This window comes from Mirounga leonina, unplaced genomic scaffold (genome assembly GCF_011800145.1).
Source record: "Mirounga leonina isolate KUSES-001 unplaced genomic scaffold, KU_Mleo_1.0 Mir_151, whole genome shotgun sequence".
NCBI classification, from domain to species: Eukaryota; Metazoa; Chordata; class Mammalia; order Carnivora; family Phocidae; genus Mirounga; species Mirounga leonina.
The window spans coordinates 91,947,285-91,963,949 of record NW_023270377.1 but is presented as its reverse complement, the minus strand read 5'-3'; the positions used below and the strand labels follow the sequence as shown (position 1 = coordinate 91,963,949).

The window sequence follows — 16,665 nt, the reverse complement described above, 5'->3', positions numbered from 1 at the left end:
TTCCATCTGTATACTAGCATTAGATTCCCACAGGAGTATTCCTGTTATTACTGGCATTGCATGTTCTTTAGAGTACTGTTTCTATAGAGTTCAGGATAACAAAGTCATGAGCCTAACTAAAGATGTCTGTTCCTGCTATTTCTCAGCTTTATTAAGGAAGTAAAGATTAATATGCTCTTATTATCCATGTATCTACAGAACAGACTCCAACATAGTGATACTTAGCAGATCAAAATATATCTGTTTTAAGAATGGCCACATGTTGGTAATTGTTGAAGTTGGGTAAAGGCTACATTAAAATTCATTACACGGTTCTCCATACATTTGTGTATGTGTGAAATTTTCCATAATAAAAAATTAAACTAAAAAAAGTAATCTCTTATTTTTTTCTAAACATTACTTTTTTAGAAATCATGTATATATTCTGGCATCAAGTTTGTGATATTCCTCAAAAATGCAGTTTTTAGGGAAAAATTTAGCCATAATAATTCAGTATTTATGATTATTTCAGTGTTAAGTTTTATATATGAGTCTTCATATTTTGTTTCAGGGACAGAATGATGCTGTTGAAATTGGAACAAGAAATTTTAGATTTCATTGGTAATAATGAGTAAGTCCTGACATTTAACAAGAAAACAAATTGTCATCATAGTTCTCCCTGACTTACTAAATTAGTTTTTCTTCTACTTCTAGGTCTCCACGTAAAAAATTTCCCCCAATGACATCTTACCATAGGATGCTATTACACAGAGTAGCTGCTTACTTTGGATTAGACCACAATGTTGATCAGAGTGGGAAGTCTGTCATAGTAAACAAAACTAGTAATACAAGAATGTAAGTATCAACAAATGTAGGCATTTGTTAAGTATGTATGTGACCATACTTTATCTTTCTACAGCACCTTTCATCCGAGGTTTTCCACGTTTTAGCAGCCTAATTAAGCGTTATGACAACCTTATGTAATAGGGCCAAAAAATACATAAAATGTATTGTAGCACACTAGATACAAAATGAACCAGTCTAGACTAAAATAAGGCAATCGATAAGGACTGGTTTAAAAGCGCAAAAACAAAAAAACTTGAGAAGTCCTAATGTTTGAAAACCATTCACTTGGATTTTTTAGTTAATGTAATTCAGAAAGCTGTGGCCAACTTTAAGCAAATTTGGGGTTTTTTGCTTGTTTTTTTAATTCAAGTTAATACAGTGTAAAAAAAATCTTTTTAAGGCAGATTTTGACACCCTCACATTCAATTAATCTGCCGTCATGTTACCATCCTTTCAACCTCTAGTTTTGCTTCTTTATCCCACAAATCTCAAGAAGGTGGGACTGTTGATTAATACAGTATTATCCATAATGTTGTATCCCCCTTCTGAGCTATGTATAATTGACTGAGGTAAAGTTTTTAAGGAGTTAAGAGGAGCCATTTGCTTTAAAAAGTGATAGCCTTATAGTGTTGCTGAATTATATCATCAGTGTTGGTATTTGGAAGCAAAAGGCCCAATGCAGAGGTACCTAAAATTTTAACATGTACCTCTTCTGCCTATTTGTAAAACTAATCCTAAAGCACCTAGTTGATTTCAGCTAATATTTATACTTTGGTGGTAATCTGCTTATCGGGAGCATTTTCTATATCAATTTCATATGTGGCAGCAGTGGGTCTGTGGTAATGAGCAGCAGTCAGCTTCAGACGACATAGATAATGCTAAAATTAAGTATTTTTCTGCTTTTCTTGAAGCTATGTTTCTCTTAGGGTCTTATCTATGAACTATTCAATTTGCATGGTTGTATTTAATTCACTTACATCCCTTCTGTTATAATGGCCTTTACTCTTACAGCTGCCATATTGTTTACTGGAACAAAGTTGGTTTTCTTCCATTTCATATGGTGTTTTGTCAACTAAATATATAACAGTGGTGGAACCTAGTATTTTTAAATTTTTGTTCCTACAATTAAAATTAGTGAAGATAGATGTCTTTGAAAAGGATCTTGTCTTTCTTTAGAGATTATATTTTACCTACTGCAAATGTGAATCTGATTTAATTTTCCTCTACTTGTCCCTTACTCTTAAAAATATCCTCATCAATTAGTTTTTGCCCAATTCGTTATATCATAGCTCAAGTAACCATAAGACTTGAGCTGAATTGAAGGTGAATAGAACTCTAATTCATTTAGCCAATACCTTTCAACATTACTCAGAGCTGCTGGATACCCAACCACATGTACATTAGCAGGCATTTTGTCTAACATTTCGACTGATGACTCTAAGGTTTTCGATACAGTGTAACCTCAGTTATTTGAATGCTATGAATGGTGTCAGAAAGCTTTAGGATTCTCTTTATCAAAGTCATCAAAAGTTGAGCTAAACACAGATGTTCATGATGTACTTAAAGAAGAATGGATCAGTAGTGTAATTATAACTAGACATTCAGATCATTGAAGTTACACTGTATTCTTATTTTATATCTTCTGAAATATGAAGAAGGTTGTAAATCAGAAAACCTTAGAGATCTGCTCCACATTGAATAAATGCAAACTTACCTTTTCCTCATAGGCAAATTACCCGCTCCAGCCTTGAACCAGTGGTGTTGTGGATGTCAACAACCCGGTGTCCACTGGGGTGTCTCAATGGAGCGGGAAGTTGGCGATTGCAGGGCAGTAATATCAGGCATCTATAAAAGAAAGAGGTAAGACAGTCTTAAGGTTAGCTGAAATGCCTGCCAATGCTATTTGGTGTGGGAATCCAGCTGCTTTAGAAAAGTTACCAGGCCTTAGGTCAAACATTATAGTTGACGTTGGAATAAGAATCTCTCACCCAAGTATAGACTCCTTCAAGAAGAAAATATGACTTTGAACAGCTACAAAAATAGTTGATAAAAGTAAGCAGGGTAATCATGTGACAGAAATAACATACTGCCATCTTCAGAACTAAATAGATAATCTTTCAAACTCCTACTAAAGAAAGCAGTCTTTTCCTCCTCATTTTGGTCATGAAATTGTTTTTACTCTTTTTATTGTTCTTCCTAGTTATGTACATAGCTCTGTGTGGAGATCTGCTCTTGTTTCACTTATCTGAGTATATTTTAAAGTAGAGATTTCTTCAGCTTACTTAGATAATTCTTATTTTTAAATCTCCTTTTGCATAATTTGACAGGATGTAGAAACAGTACTTTAAAAATTCACTAGGTTAAAACAAATATTCAGAAGAGTTACTTGAATATTATGTATAATATATATATGGTCACGTTTGCTGAAGATATCATTACTTAGGTTTATTTGGTTTAGATATTTACTTGGAATATTCACAATACATTATGTCCCTATATAATACATATTTAAACTACATGTAAAAATCTACTCGGGTTCGGTTAGACTTCTTTGTGCCTCTAAATATATTTTTATGTATCATGTATTTCAAAAGAATAATTCCAATTTTATAATAAGATGTTATTAAGTCACAAGAGTATTAAATAAATTAATTTGTTGAAGCTGACAATATATTTTAGAAAGTGAAGTTTTACATCATTTTAGTTTTCCACAGAACATAACCTTATGTCTGTCTTCTGGATCTCATTAGAACTTGAAACATTTCTATAGAGGAAAGACCATTCAGCCATTGTTATGATTTCATAATTATTCCTTAAGGTCCAAAACTTTAATGAAGTTTTAACCTCCAAAAAAAGAACTATTTTTTAACCTGTTCCGAGTAATATAAAACAAAGATGTACCCTGCTATAATTAAGAATTCTTGGTAACTTGGTAGCATTTTGAATGAGCCTCCTAGGTTTTAGGTAATTCAAACACAAAATATTTTATTACTTTAAATTATGTCACACCAAACCAGGTACTGTAAGAATATAACATAAGATGAAGTATTATATACTTTTTTCTTTCTCCTGGAATTTTTTCTTAGATTTAGAGGAGGAAATGCAAAAAGGATAAATAGACTTTGAGTATGACGTACCAGCACTCCAACTCAGCCATGCGCTTGCCCTTGACCCTGGACAGTTGCTTAAGTCATTTTACCCTTAGTTTTTTTTAGTATTATTTATAATAATAACAAACTTCTGTTGAGTATTTCCTGTTTTAAGTGCTGTTCATCTATTAATTCATTTCCTTTTCAGAGCAAGCCTATGAAGTGAGTATATTATAATTCAGTTTATAAATGAGGAAACTAGGGAACAGAAAGGTTAAGTAACTTGTGCACATCCTGAAGCAACTAAAGTGGTAAAGCTGAATATTTGAACCCAAGCAGTCTGATTACAGAGCCCACAGTGTATTTTTCATAATGGCCTTTCAATCGTAACATAAGGTAGTTAATATTTTCTCATAAGATTATTATGAAGAGTGAATGAGATAACACAAGTATTAATTATTAGTGGCACTAGCGAGTGGGAATTTTTTATTGCTTTTGATTACATAAAATATTATATTTAACTTTACTGTAAATAATGTGTACTATCTCTTCTGTTCCCGTGGGGTTTTTTTAGACCTGATCAGAAATTCAATGAACATATTAAGGATGATAAAGGTGAAGATTTTCAGAAACGATATATCCTCAAGAGAGATAACTCCAGCTTTGACAAAGATGATAATCAGGTAATCTGTGACAGTTGCAGCTTTTTTCTAGGTCCAGGACTTATACCAGTAGATCATTTTCCCAAGAATTAATTGTCCTTGTTTCTTTAGATGAGAATACGTTTGAAAGACGACAGAAGAAGCAAATCTATAGAAGAAAGGGAAGAAGAGTACCAGAGAGCTAGAGACCGAATATTTTCCCAAGATGTATGTACTGACTTAGATTTAGATCTCACTGTTAGGATATATACTAATTGCATTACAGGAATTCATTCCTTCTATCATCTATTGATCATTTATTTGTAACCATATTTGTTATGTATAAAGTCACTTATTAGAAATATTGAGATCTCTCTTGTTCATATTAATGATTTAATAGCTTATAAAATGCTACATTGCAGCAGTTAGATAAATATTTCAAATGTTGCGTGCAGATAGACTACAGGAGCAGTATATCAGACTGAGTATATAGTTTGTGTAATTTTTTTTTCTTCCAGACCTCTCACAGACTTGAGATTTTAAGAGCATTGGTCATAGTCTACAAAATCATGTACTCTAAATTCTTCTCGGTAGTAGACTTTTCTCGATAAGTAACGTGTTTCTTCTTTTAAAATAAAACTAATTAGGGGCAGCTGGGTACCTTCGTCAATTAAGAGTCAGTCTCTTGATCTAGGCTCAGGTCTTGATCTCAAGGTTGTGAGTTCAAGCTCCGCATTGGCTCTACACTGGGTGTGGCACCTACTTTTAAAAAAACAAATAAATAAAACTAATTAATTTTTAGATTATATTTGTTTTCTATTTTTAAGTGATTATATGAAAAATCTTTCAAGTGGCTAATTATTTTATACATGTATTTGAGAAGAGATTCAGTTTCGTTTTACCTGTGTCTATTAAGTACCCATTCTGTACAGTACTAGGTATTATTCAAGGACATATGAATGCATGTAATTTGTGTTAACACTGCCAGAGATAAAAATTTCCTCAATATTAAAAAAAAGAGTAACATTAAAATCTAAACTATCAGTTAATATTCATACAAACCTTACTGAGCACCAATAGTAAGTGGTGTGCATACCCAACAAATATCAACGACAGAGTTGAGATTTTAGCCCAGGTCTGCTGCACTCAGAGCCTAAACTAGATGTATTTGTCTCTCTAGTTTATAAAGTCTCTACGCCAATAAATAGCCAGGTAATGACAATATGGTGTATGATTTGTGCAGAGACATGACAGTAAAATAAAGGACACAGCTGAGAAGCACCACAAACCAGAACTGAGGCGTGAGGGGGAGAGTTAGCTTCCAAGAGGAGACCTAAAGGAACCCTCTAAGTAGAGGGTCAGTATTTGCAGAGGCCCAGAGATAAAGGAGAACTTGACAGATAAGGAATTAAAAGATTCAGAGAAGCTGGACTATAGCCTAGGTGACAGAGGAAGTGAGGAAAGTTTAGATTAGAGAAATAAGCAGGAAGCAGATGACTTGACCATGAAAGCTGGTTAAGGTGGTTGGGCTTTTAGTTAGAGCAGGAGTCAGCAAACTTTTTCTGTAAAGGGCCAGATAATTAGTATTTTAGGCTTTTAGAGCCATGCAGTCTTTATTGCAACAACTCACATCTGCCTTTTTAATGTGAGAGCAGACCTAGAAAATACATAAATGAATGGGCATGGGTATGTGCCAGTAAAACTTTTATTTGCAAAAACAGGTGGCTGACCAGTTTGCTGACCCCTGTGCTAGAACATGAGGGAGCTATTAAGGAGGAAAGAGGTGTGATCAGATTGACATTTTAGAGAGACTGCTGTGGCTTCTGTTGTTTAAACTGGATGAAAGGGGCAAAAACTGGTAGCGGAAAACTAGTTAGAAGACTGTCGTAATAATAGAAGGAAAAATGGTGGTTGCCTGAGCTAGGTTAATAGCATTAGAAGAGTTTGGCTATGATCTGCATTGAGGTAGAGCTGCTTGTTCATTGCTACAGCCACAGCCAAAGCACAGGTGATGAAACTATTTGTTGAGTGAATGAGGTAGAATCTACAGATTGGTGTATACCTTCAATATATAATCATGAAAATGAGTTCACTTGTTTGGAAGAGAATATTTGAATTTCAAATGAATCTGTACCACAAAAATGAATGGCTTCAAGATGTGTATCTGTTAAAAGAATGCATGTATCTCTAAGCCAGAAATAATTTCATTATTATTTATTTTGCATCCTAATCACCATTTTGGATTTTGTGGGCAGGGTGGGTGATACTTTTTAAATATTATTATATATGATTTTGATTGTCATCATTGGTTTACAGATGCATGATGTATTTGACAAAAGCTCAACTTTTTATATCTATTCTTTCTTTCTAGTCCCTGTGTTCCCAAGAGAATTATATTATTGACAAAAGGTGAGGGAATTTATAACGTTCATTTGTTAACTATCTGACTGATGCTAATAAAAATTAAAATGTCTTATTAAAATGCCAACAGAATCCAAGACGAGGATGCTAGTAGTACCCAGCAGAGGCGTCAGATATTTAGGTATTGGAAGCATGTTTTCATGCCATATTGAAAAATCAAAGCATTTTCTTCTCTATTCTTTCCCCTTTTGTTCCTGTTAGCTTCTTAAAGTTGTATTTCTAAATTACAGAGTTAATAAAGATGCTTCAGGGAGGTCAACAAATAGCCATCAAAGCAGCACTGAGAATGAGCTGAAGTATTCTGAACCACGACCCTGGAGCAGCACGGATTCTGACAGTTCTCTCCGAAACTTCAAGCCTGCTGTAACTAAAGCCAGCAGCTTCAGTGGAATCTCAGTCCTGACAAGAGGTGATAGTTCTGGAAGCAGCAAAAGCATAGGCAGGCTTTCAAAAACAGGTATAAGTATTTGTCTACAGCTGTGCAATCAACTGTTGTCTTACCCATTAATCATGTGGCTTTTGCAGTTATCCTAACATATAAAATTCTTACCAGCAGTGCATTGAGCACCTCCACAGTACTTAAGAGGTAATATATGTATCAACATTAAGACTCATTCTCTGTTGGAGAGAGACTTACAAACATCAATTAAAGTAAAAATTCTCTGTTGTGACATAAACTTAATCAAGTTAGTTCAGTAAAATGTCGTCTCTTATTTGAGTCCCCAGAGGTGGTTGGAAATTTTTCATTGCTTATTTATAATTGGAAGGCCTCATTTCTCACCCAGGATTATTTAACATTGATTGCATTTTCAGCTAATACTATCAATTATTGATTGCATTTTTCATGATAAAGTCCTTCATTTGCTATTCAAAACATCAATAAAATTGTCAAGAAGTTTCTCAGGAATTTTAAACTAAGGAAAAATAATGTGATGTAATTATTGTGAGTGAGTAAAAATTTTAGTAACATCCTCATTTTCCTAGTTTCTTTGCTTTTACAGTGCCTGACATTTAGGCTCATACATTTTCTCTTCACCTTCACCAACTGGGTTCAGTACTAGAGAAGCTCACGTCTCTCTTAGAATCCTTATAGATCTTTATTTTTATCCCAAAATAAGCATTGAAAGTTAGCAGAAATGGCTGTCTTTAGCTTATTTGGGTTAGCCTAGACATACGGTATTATACAGGTAACAATCAAAGGGAGAGATTTGAAGGTAGCCGAGTATTTTTTTTTTAAACCTTATCTATTAGTCAGTGCTTTAAATTGTTAAGGCTTATGAATTGCACTTGTCACCTTTTCAGCTTATAATATGGATATTAAAAATGTCTTAGTGTGTATGATAGAATATTGCTAGAGATAGGTAGATTTTATTAATATAAAAAATATGCATGTGTACAAGATATGCATTTATTTGGAAAATGGCCACTCAGTCATCACAACAGAAAAAAATTATTTATGAGAATGTTACTTAGGCACATACTGCTGAATAAAAACATTTAAGATCATCTACTGTTTTTAATTTGTATTCAGAGATGAAAAGAAACATCGCCTCTTTTAATAGGGAAAAATTATTTTTGATAGAGTTTTTATCAGTAGTCATTTGGCACAATTTAAAATAGAAGTTATCCTTCAGAAGGCAAATCTGTATAGTGTATCATATTTGTTGATTTCATTCATTAAAGATTAATTCTCCATCCCAGAGTCAACTCTTATTCAAAACCTAATTAACTTTATACATTTTCAAAATCTTTTCCTTTCTTTGTCTTATTTATTATCCACTTTCAGCTATTATCCTGAAAGTCAGTGACATTTTCAGTCTCTGGGTAATAGAAAAGGAAATAAGATTGCAGGAATGAAAACAGCTAAAAATAAATTATCAAATTTACTAAGTTTAGTGAAAATAAATTTTAAACTGATGCTAATCTAAGTACTTAGATTATTTTTCATGCTGTCTTTGTCCCTTGATATAAAAAAATGCGAAGTTGACTTTACCTTATAGGAAGATGCTATGATTATGAGCTTAAAATGGAATTCTGCGGTGAAACTTCACAGTTGTTTCTCTTGATAGAGAATTTATCATTTTTGTTATCTCCTACACTATTCTTAATCTTTCTGTGTTCTTATAGATAAGGGGTTTCTGATATAAGAGGTTTTGGGCATTTGGCTGTGCTATGTTCTTTTTCCTGGGGGAAAATTATAATCTGTATATTCCTAAGTATTAATCTAAAAAGGTAAAATGTACATAACCTTGTGCTTTGGGGAATGTGGGTAATGTGCTTTTTGTGGCTGTCTGTGGCTGGTGGTATTATAAACTTGCTTAAGTTGCATGCTTTGGCTATGATATCTCTGATAACTTATGTGATCAGTTTGCTGTATTAAACTTGTTCATGATGGGGAGGGGAAGCAAAATTACACAGTAAATCAAAAATACCCAATGCTTTTATGTGGTAACCGCATGTTATGCAATGTGAATTTTATTGTTACGTATTTAAAACCTGCGTTTTTATATGAGGTTTAAAAAATCCATATTTTTCATTACTCCTCCCCTAGGTTCTGAGTCTTCTGGTAGTGTAGGGTCATCTACGGGCTCTCTTTCTCACATCCAGCAGCCTCTTCCAGGTACAGCTCTCAGCCAGTCTTCTCATGGCGCACCTGTCGTCTATCCAACTGTCAGCACTCATAGCTCTCTTTCCTTTGATGGTGGCCTAAATGGGCAAGTCGCATCTCCTAGCACTAGCTTCTTTTTGCTTCCCTTGGAAGCGGCAGGCATACCACCTGGCAGTATTCTGATCAACCCACAAACAGGTTGGTATCCAGAAAAAGGTGTTTATTTCAGTTGAGATAGCAGGAGTTATTGAAAATTAAAGAATGTACTAAATGTATTATTTGTATATGTGTTGTCAGCTTTTTATTTTTCATGAGTAATTAGCATTTTCCCTAGAACTTTAATAAAACATTTCTGCTAGAAAATGTTCTAAGACATATTTATATCAGAAAGTATTTTTCTCTTTGTAACATCCAGATGTCATCTTTTAGGCCAAATAATGGCCTAACCATAATTGAAAAAAACAGTTCATTTCCTAGAAATAAGACAAACACCATTGAAAGAACTTTATTTGATTTAAAAAAATAAAAATTATCCTGGGGAAAATAGTATGCGTTTCATGAGGAGGGAGAAAGTAAGCAGCTCTTACTCATTATAGAATGAAGGAAAAAGAACCTATAAGTAATTTTTCTCCTGAATATGGTAATTGTTTTCTCCTGAGGAAAAGGTAAGGGACTTATTATTAGAAAAAGGAACTAGGTAGTCTTTATGAATTAATATTGAAGACACCTATTCTTTCAGTTAGGTAATAATTCTCATTTATTCAGCATTTACTATGTGTCATATAATGTGTTAGGTGCTTTAAATACATTATTTATAATCATTATAGCAACCCTATTAGGTAGGTGAAGTCCTCATTTACAGATAAGGAAACTGAACCTCAGAGACTCAGAAACTGTAGTCATAATATGTTTCATTATGCATGCAGTATGAGCAAATATGGAAAACATGATCTTTTGAAAGATCACATGAAGTCTTGGTCTCTATTCACAGTATTATAGTCCAATAATTTTGTGAGATAATGAGAACAATCTTATACATCATTTGATAACCTTCCTTAGAAATTCTCACACTTAACTGATGTGGTCACATCAGTACAGTAGTAGCTGGGCAAGGTAGGTACAGGTGGGAGTATCAGGGTCTCTGTGTGCTCCTGAACCTTTCCTTTTGTTCGTTGTAGAGAAGACCATGGCTTGGAACTCGTTACCTTCAGATTTCTTTGCATCTCTTTTTTAAGATAAAGTGTTGAGACTATTGTTTCTATTATAAGCATTGAATAACTGACTATTCAGAAATTCAGTTTTTGCTTAATAACCATTATCTTACTATCCTTCAGATCTATTATATTACTAAACTTCTTGTTTTCCTGAAGCAGGATATAAGATGACTTAATTTACTGTTTACTATTATTTTTCATTCAAAACATCTTAGTTAATGAGTTTTTGATAATATGAAAGGTTTAACTGAATAGGAAATGATAGAGTGAGCAACTGATCAACCTGAAATTGAATTGTAGTCTTAATGTGTCCAAAAGTGATCTCTTTGCTTTTTGAGAACACCATGACAACACATCCAACTTTTTTCAGACAATCCTTAAGTTACTTTTAAAACATGCTTCCACCCAAATCTTCTCCACCATTTTTTTTCATAATTATTTAACCATCAATAAATACCCAGTATAACTTGAATTTGAAGGAATTTGTCCTCTTGGTATCATTGGAGCAGTATATTCTTCTCTCCCCACAATTATTTTATTTTATTCTATGTCGTAAGTTCCAAAAAAAAATGGCGTGGGGATTTATCATGGAAGAAAGGATATTATGAAAACAATTTTAAGAACTGTTTTTCAGTCAGATTTCTCTTTCTTCTGTATTCCTTCCATTCTACATGGATATATCATAGTGTATTTCACATAGTCCTTTTTGTTTGTTTGTTTTGTTTTGTTTTTAAGATTTTATTTATTTATTTGACAGAGACAGACAGGGAGAGAGGGAACACAAGCAGGGGGATTAAGAGAGGGAGAAGTAGGCTTCCCGCTGAGCAGGGAGCCCAATGCAGGACTCGATCCCAGGACCCTGGGATCATGACCTAAGCCAAAGGCAGATGCTTAATGACTGAGCCACCCAGGCACCCCGTTTTCTTTTTTTTTTTTTAAATAATATACTATATAGGATAAGGAAAAATACTAATTTTTGTGAATTTATTTACATATGCGTTGAAAAAAAAGTCTGGAAGAAGGTATCTAAATTGTTAACTATAAGATTGTTTTCTTTTGATCTCTATTTTTTGGTTATTTTCCCACAATAAAAATATTACTTTCTATAATAAAAAAAAAAGTTGTTTAGAATGTATGTATAGAAAAGAGAATAGAATTTATTTACTTGGGCATTTAAGATAACCCCCGTAATTAGTAAGCAATAACAACAAGCCACAGAATCAATACAAAAGTTTTCTCTCTTACCTATGAATCAAGCTCACTGGAATTAAAAAGAAATTATTTTAGAAAAAGTTATAAAATAAGGACTCTGCCATCGAGTCCATGATTTGAAATTTGAAGCTATCAACCATTTTTAATTTTCATCCAGTGTTAATTTCACTACTCAAGTATATGCAGTGTGGTCTATAAATTAGCTCTTTCTCACCACCTAATACAGGCTAATTAGTAATATTCCAGTTATCCCAAAGTCAAGAATTTTTTCTTAAAACTGAATTGTGTTACAACACTACAGGACCACAATCCTATACCTGAGTCCCTGGAGCAAAAGATATGTTTCGGGATTCAGAGGTTTTCGAAAAACACTACATATTATTAAGTAACTTCAGTAGGTTTTGGAGCAACACCCCCATAGTAAAATGCTGCGGCACAGTTTTCAAATATTTACACTAAGTGAGAAAAAGAGTATTAAAATAACCTCTTGCAAGGTCAGACTTTGTTTCCCCTGCTGAGTAAATCTTTTGGTTTTCAAAACTTGGGTCTTTAGGATTGTGACTAAGGATTATAGACATGTGTTGTAAATTATTCATAGAATGAACTATGTTCGATCTCTATTGTTAAAGTATTTTTTCCCCTCCTCTTTTAATTTTTCAGGTCAGCCCTTCATAAACCCAGATGGAAGTCCAGTTGTGTATAATCCTCCTATGACTCAACAACCAGTTAGAACCCAAGTGCCTGGACCTCCACAGCCACCTTTGCCACCTCCACCACCTCAACAACAAGCAGCTAATCACATTTTCTCACAGGTGCACATATCCATGATTACATAATGCTAAGTTCATCTGCTTTTGCATATTTGGGACTAAACTCACTAATTATAATTGGGTAGCCCAAGTATTTCTTAGAACTTTAATATTCTGTACCAGTGACGTCCCATTCCCTGCTTGTAGGAAGAAAGGTTAATTTCACAGGATTTTCAGCTAATAAATATAGAATGTATATTGGAAAGAAGGAAATTTTGTGTGTTATGAGCCTATGTGGTGAGTATGTTCTCCCTATTCTACAACAGCAAGAAATGGAGAAAAGGAATAAAAAAAAAAAAAACAACTAAGACTATCCCGCTGAGCAAAGTAAGTTCCTCTAAGGTTCAACAGATCAAGAAGATAGAAGAAACTGAGTTGAGTTGCTCAAGTTCTGCAGGTTACCCTCCATCCCACCTACCCTATGAAAGAGAGAGGCAAAAACATTCTGAATTAGAATTCGCAGAAGCACTCTTAGCAGTGTCTTGAATTTGTATAAATGTTTAGAGTTTACACATACACTTTCACCTTTTTCCCCTATAGATGTGTTACTCATCCTTGGGGAACCTGATTATACCAGTGTAAATTCTTTTATTTTATTCTATCTTTTAAAGGTTGTGTAACATCTCAAAGACAGTTTGTACAGTTAGTTACACCTCTTTTTCCCCATAAGACTATCTAAATATTCCACTGGTGAGAACTTGCAGAATACTTTCTGATGATATATGAAAGAAGTATGGTGAGAAACTTGAACTGGAGAAATTTCATTAGTTTTGCTCACAAGTTATATCGTTTGTATTGCAAGGGTGAAGAACATATGAGCAGTTTGATAAGATTATCAAATATTTTGAAAGTTTTGTAGGTAATTGTACCTCTGGCAATTAAAACTCCTAATAGGCAAGGCAGCTTATATAAAGTAGAAGGATTTCTAGGTTTCTGCTGTGCTTCTAAGACAGTACAAATACATGTAGAGGAAGTTGCCTAAACCTGTTTCCAAAGACTCCTGTATCTGCTTCGCAGCCCCATTTAATTACAAACTCTCAGGTACACGTTAGACTACGTAAAACTCCCTCTCTGGCCTTCTGTGCCTTGCCTTCATTCGGTTTGGTCCTAAAGTGTTTTTCCTTCATCGTGCTGTCACGTAATTGTCTTTGTAGTGCTATGTATTTCACCAGGAGCTTTATAGTCCTGATTTTCATTTCATTCAATGGAAATAATGTTTGTCTGGCAGCTTCAAAAAAGTCTAAAGCGTTTATCTGTGGTTATATATTTCAGATTATTATCTCTTAGAAATAGTTTTGTCTGATTCACAGATGAGACAATCCTAAATGAAGGTGTAGACAGCTTACTTTAGAAATAGAGCCTTAATGGACTGTAATTTGAAATCTTGGGATATGTGTCAAACTTCATGGCTGATTTTCCTGGTATTGCCTCAGGTGTTTCAGGTAATTCACCATCAGATACCAGGAGAGAGTATTGACGAACAAATGATACTCAGTAACCATTTTTTGCACTGAGATAATCCATCCATGAAGTTTCAAATAACCAAACAAAATAATACTGTGATTTCCAAAGCCTTCAGATGGGCTACATGTCTTAAAATCAATCACTTCAAGTGGTTGTTGTTTTGCAGCCAGTTGCAATTTAAGTAGGGAAAGGAAGTGCTAAGGCTTTTTCTTTTCTAAGTGGTGTCAGAATTTCACCTTGATCAACCAGTGTTCTCGCCCACATTTGTCTCATTACAACTTGACACTCTGGGAGACGTTAATTCATACCATTGGTGCTCATAGGACTCCCCTTTCTTTTATCCCCCAGCAGTCTAAAGCTTTTGTTTCATCTGACACTTACATAGTAGGTCAAGATGTCTGGAAGAAAGTTATGTCTTAATGGTTGTCTGACTTAATAACAGATCGAATAGCCTGTACTTTGGAAATTCTAGAGCTGCTGTACCTCATTTAAAGGTATGTGGTATGTGCTGCCATCCATTAGGAAGCTTGCTAATTGCTGATCAAGAGGTTAGTGAGGGACCAGTAGCTCTATAGATCTTTCAGCTTTTACCTTTTGTAGTACTTTTACTTTAATTTTAGATTTTTTGTGGGATTCTGATCTAAGACTTTCACTTTTTAGAAACTCTGGCATTGATTTTGTGGTAGAAGTGCAACTCATCATTACACATCTTAGTTGCCAGAACAATTTCTCTGTATTTAGATTATTTCCTGGGCAGTCTTATTCAGTTCATTTATTTTGCATTTGTAAAGTATTCTAGAAAATACTGTCCAGAGGGAGATTCATGAATGTACATTTTAACCAAAAGTAAGAGTTTTCACTGGACAAAATTACCTGGGTTCCTCCGGTGTTTGCTTTACCTGACTGTCTACAGGTCACTTATCTTAGCCTGATTGCCACCTGTAATGTGGATGACCAGAGTCTTTAAGCCGTATGCCTATTACCCCTTAGGAATAAACTAGATAATATAAATGCAAGACTGGGAAACTAAATCAGATGCCAGTGTTAGCCTGCGGATGACCAGCTGTGTACTCCTTAAGGTTTAGAAATGATTAAATCTTTTTTCATTTTTTTTATAACACCTGTTTTTGATTGTCCCTGGGAAACATAAAACTTATTTTATTTTCCTGAAATGCAGGAGTATTTCATTACCAAAAAAAATTTCAAGTAACTAATTTTTTAGCTCCTGGCATCTACTCTCTCGATAAAAATTTTTAGTTGCAAGAAAAATGTGTTTATCTTCCTTGTGTAAAAGAGATATGTTTGTGCGCGCGCGCGTGTGTGTGTGTGTGTGTGTGTGTGTGTGTGGTTCTTTAGGTTGTTATTCTTAATGGTACCCACAGTATATTTTTCTTTAAAAATTGCAAAAAATTCAGGCACTTCGGTCCCCAAAGAGTATTTAATCATGCCTTATCAAATAGAGAGGGTAATTGGCATACATATGGTATAAGTTTTTATTGTCTGATAATGAGTGAAGTTTTCTTTTATTATCTAGTGTCATAATGCTAAACAGAGCAACTCCTCCATCAAACGAGGAAGTAAGAATGAGTGGTTTTGCTTTTACTGACTTAACCTGGGGACTTTGGTTAGATAATAGGATTTGAAATGTCTAAATTACCTGTTTCTGTGAATCTAAGAGAGAAATATTTTTATGAAAAAATTACTGTATATTAAAGCATAGGTATTTTTAAAAAATTTTTACTATGCAGTTTCTTCATTTAGCATCATTTTTGTTGTTTCCTATATCATTGTATAAGATGACTTTATAAATGTAGTTATAAACTATTGCCAAAAAACTGTAACTTTCCATTTTATGCAACTCTTGTAACATTTTATTCTGACATTAACATTGTTTGCCAACCTGTTATTCCTTAGCCTGTTCGTCCTCTGCAGTCCTCTTCACAGCCTGTTCAGTACTCTACAGCCCCTTACCCATCCCCGCTCCTGCCAGTCTCACCCACCCAGCAATATTCCGTGGTACTATATCTCTATTCACCTCCTGCATTGTTTCTGTGGGCTGATGTGTGATGGATGCTCATGAATGTGATTAATGTGATACGAACTTCTGTGATTATTTAAAGTCTTGGACACATATATACTGAAAAAGTGTTTTTGACCTGTATTAGAAATAATTTAATCTCTACTGTATAATATTGGTTATATTTGCATATTACCATGATTATATAAGTCCAAATCTTTTCCTGCCTTTTCATAATGAAATGATTTTCAGGTTGAGTATTCTAGTCCTAAGATAGTTTAGCTACTTTTCTCACTGAGGTCAGTGCTATCTTTGCAATCCTGGAGTGGCAGGTTTCATCTGGGTTTAAGGCTTTCTGTTCTTTC

General features: G+C 34.1%; 1 protein-coding gene across 10 annotated transcripts in view; it reads left to right on the top strand.

Annotated features, from left to right (window-relative positions):
• Nucleotides 1–16,665, top strand: part of R3HDM1 (R3H domain containing 1) — a 195,647-nt gene that overhangs the window by 95,562 nt on the left and 83,420 nt on the right. For 5 of the 10 annotated variants that reach the window (XM_035008136.1, XM_035008137.1, XM_035008141.1 and 2 more), the window contains 10 exons: nt 551–610; nt 694–834; nt 4,489–4,597; nt 4,688–4,783; nt 6,927–6,964; nt 7,047–7,097; nt 7,207–7,433; nt 9,528–9,782; nt 12,671–12,822; nt 16,198–16,299. In XM_035008136.1, the coding sequence (XP_034864027.1) occupies nt 551–610; nt 694–834; nt 4,489–4,597; nt 4,688–4,783; nt 6,927–6,964; nt 7,047–7,097; nt 7,207–7,433; nt 9,528–9,782; nt 12,671–12,822; nt 16,198–16,299 (1,231 nt within the window). Of the gene's footprint in view, nt 1–550; nt 611–693; nt 835–2,552; nt 2,686–4,488; nt 4,598–4,687; nt 4,784–6,926; nt 6,965–7,046; nt 7,098–7,206; nt 7,434–9,527; nt 9,783–12,670; nt 12,823–16,197; nt 16,300–16,665 lie in introns of those variants that run through there. The other 5 variants (XM_035008145.1, XM_035008139.1, XM_035008142.1 and 2 more) reach the window with 5 other exon arrangements.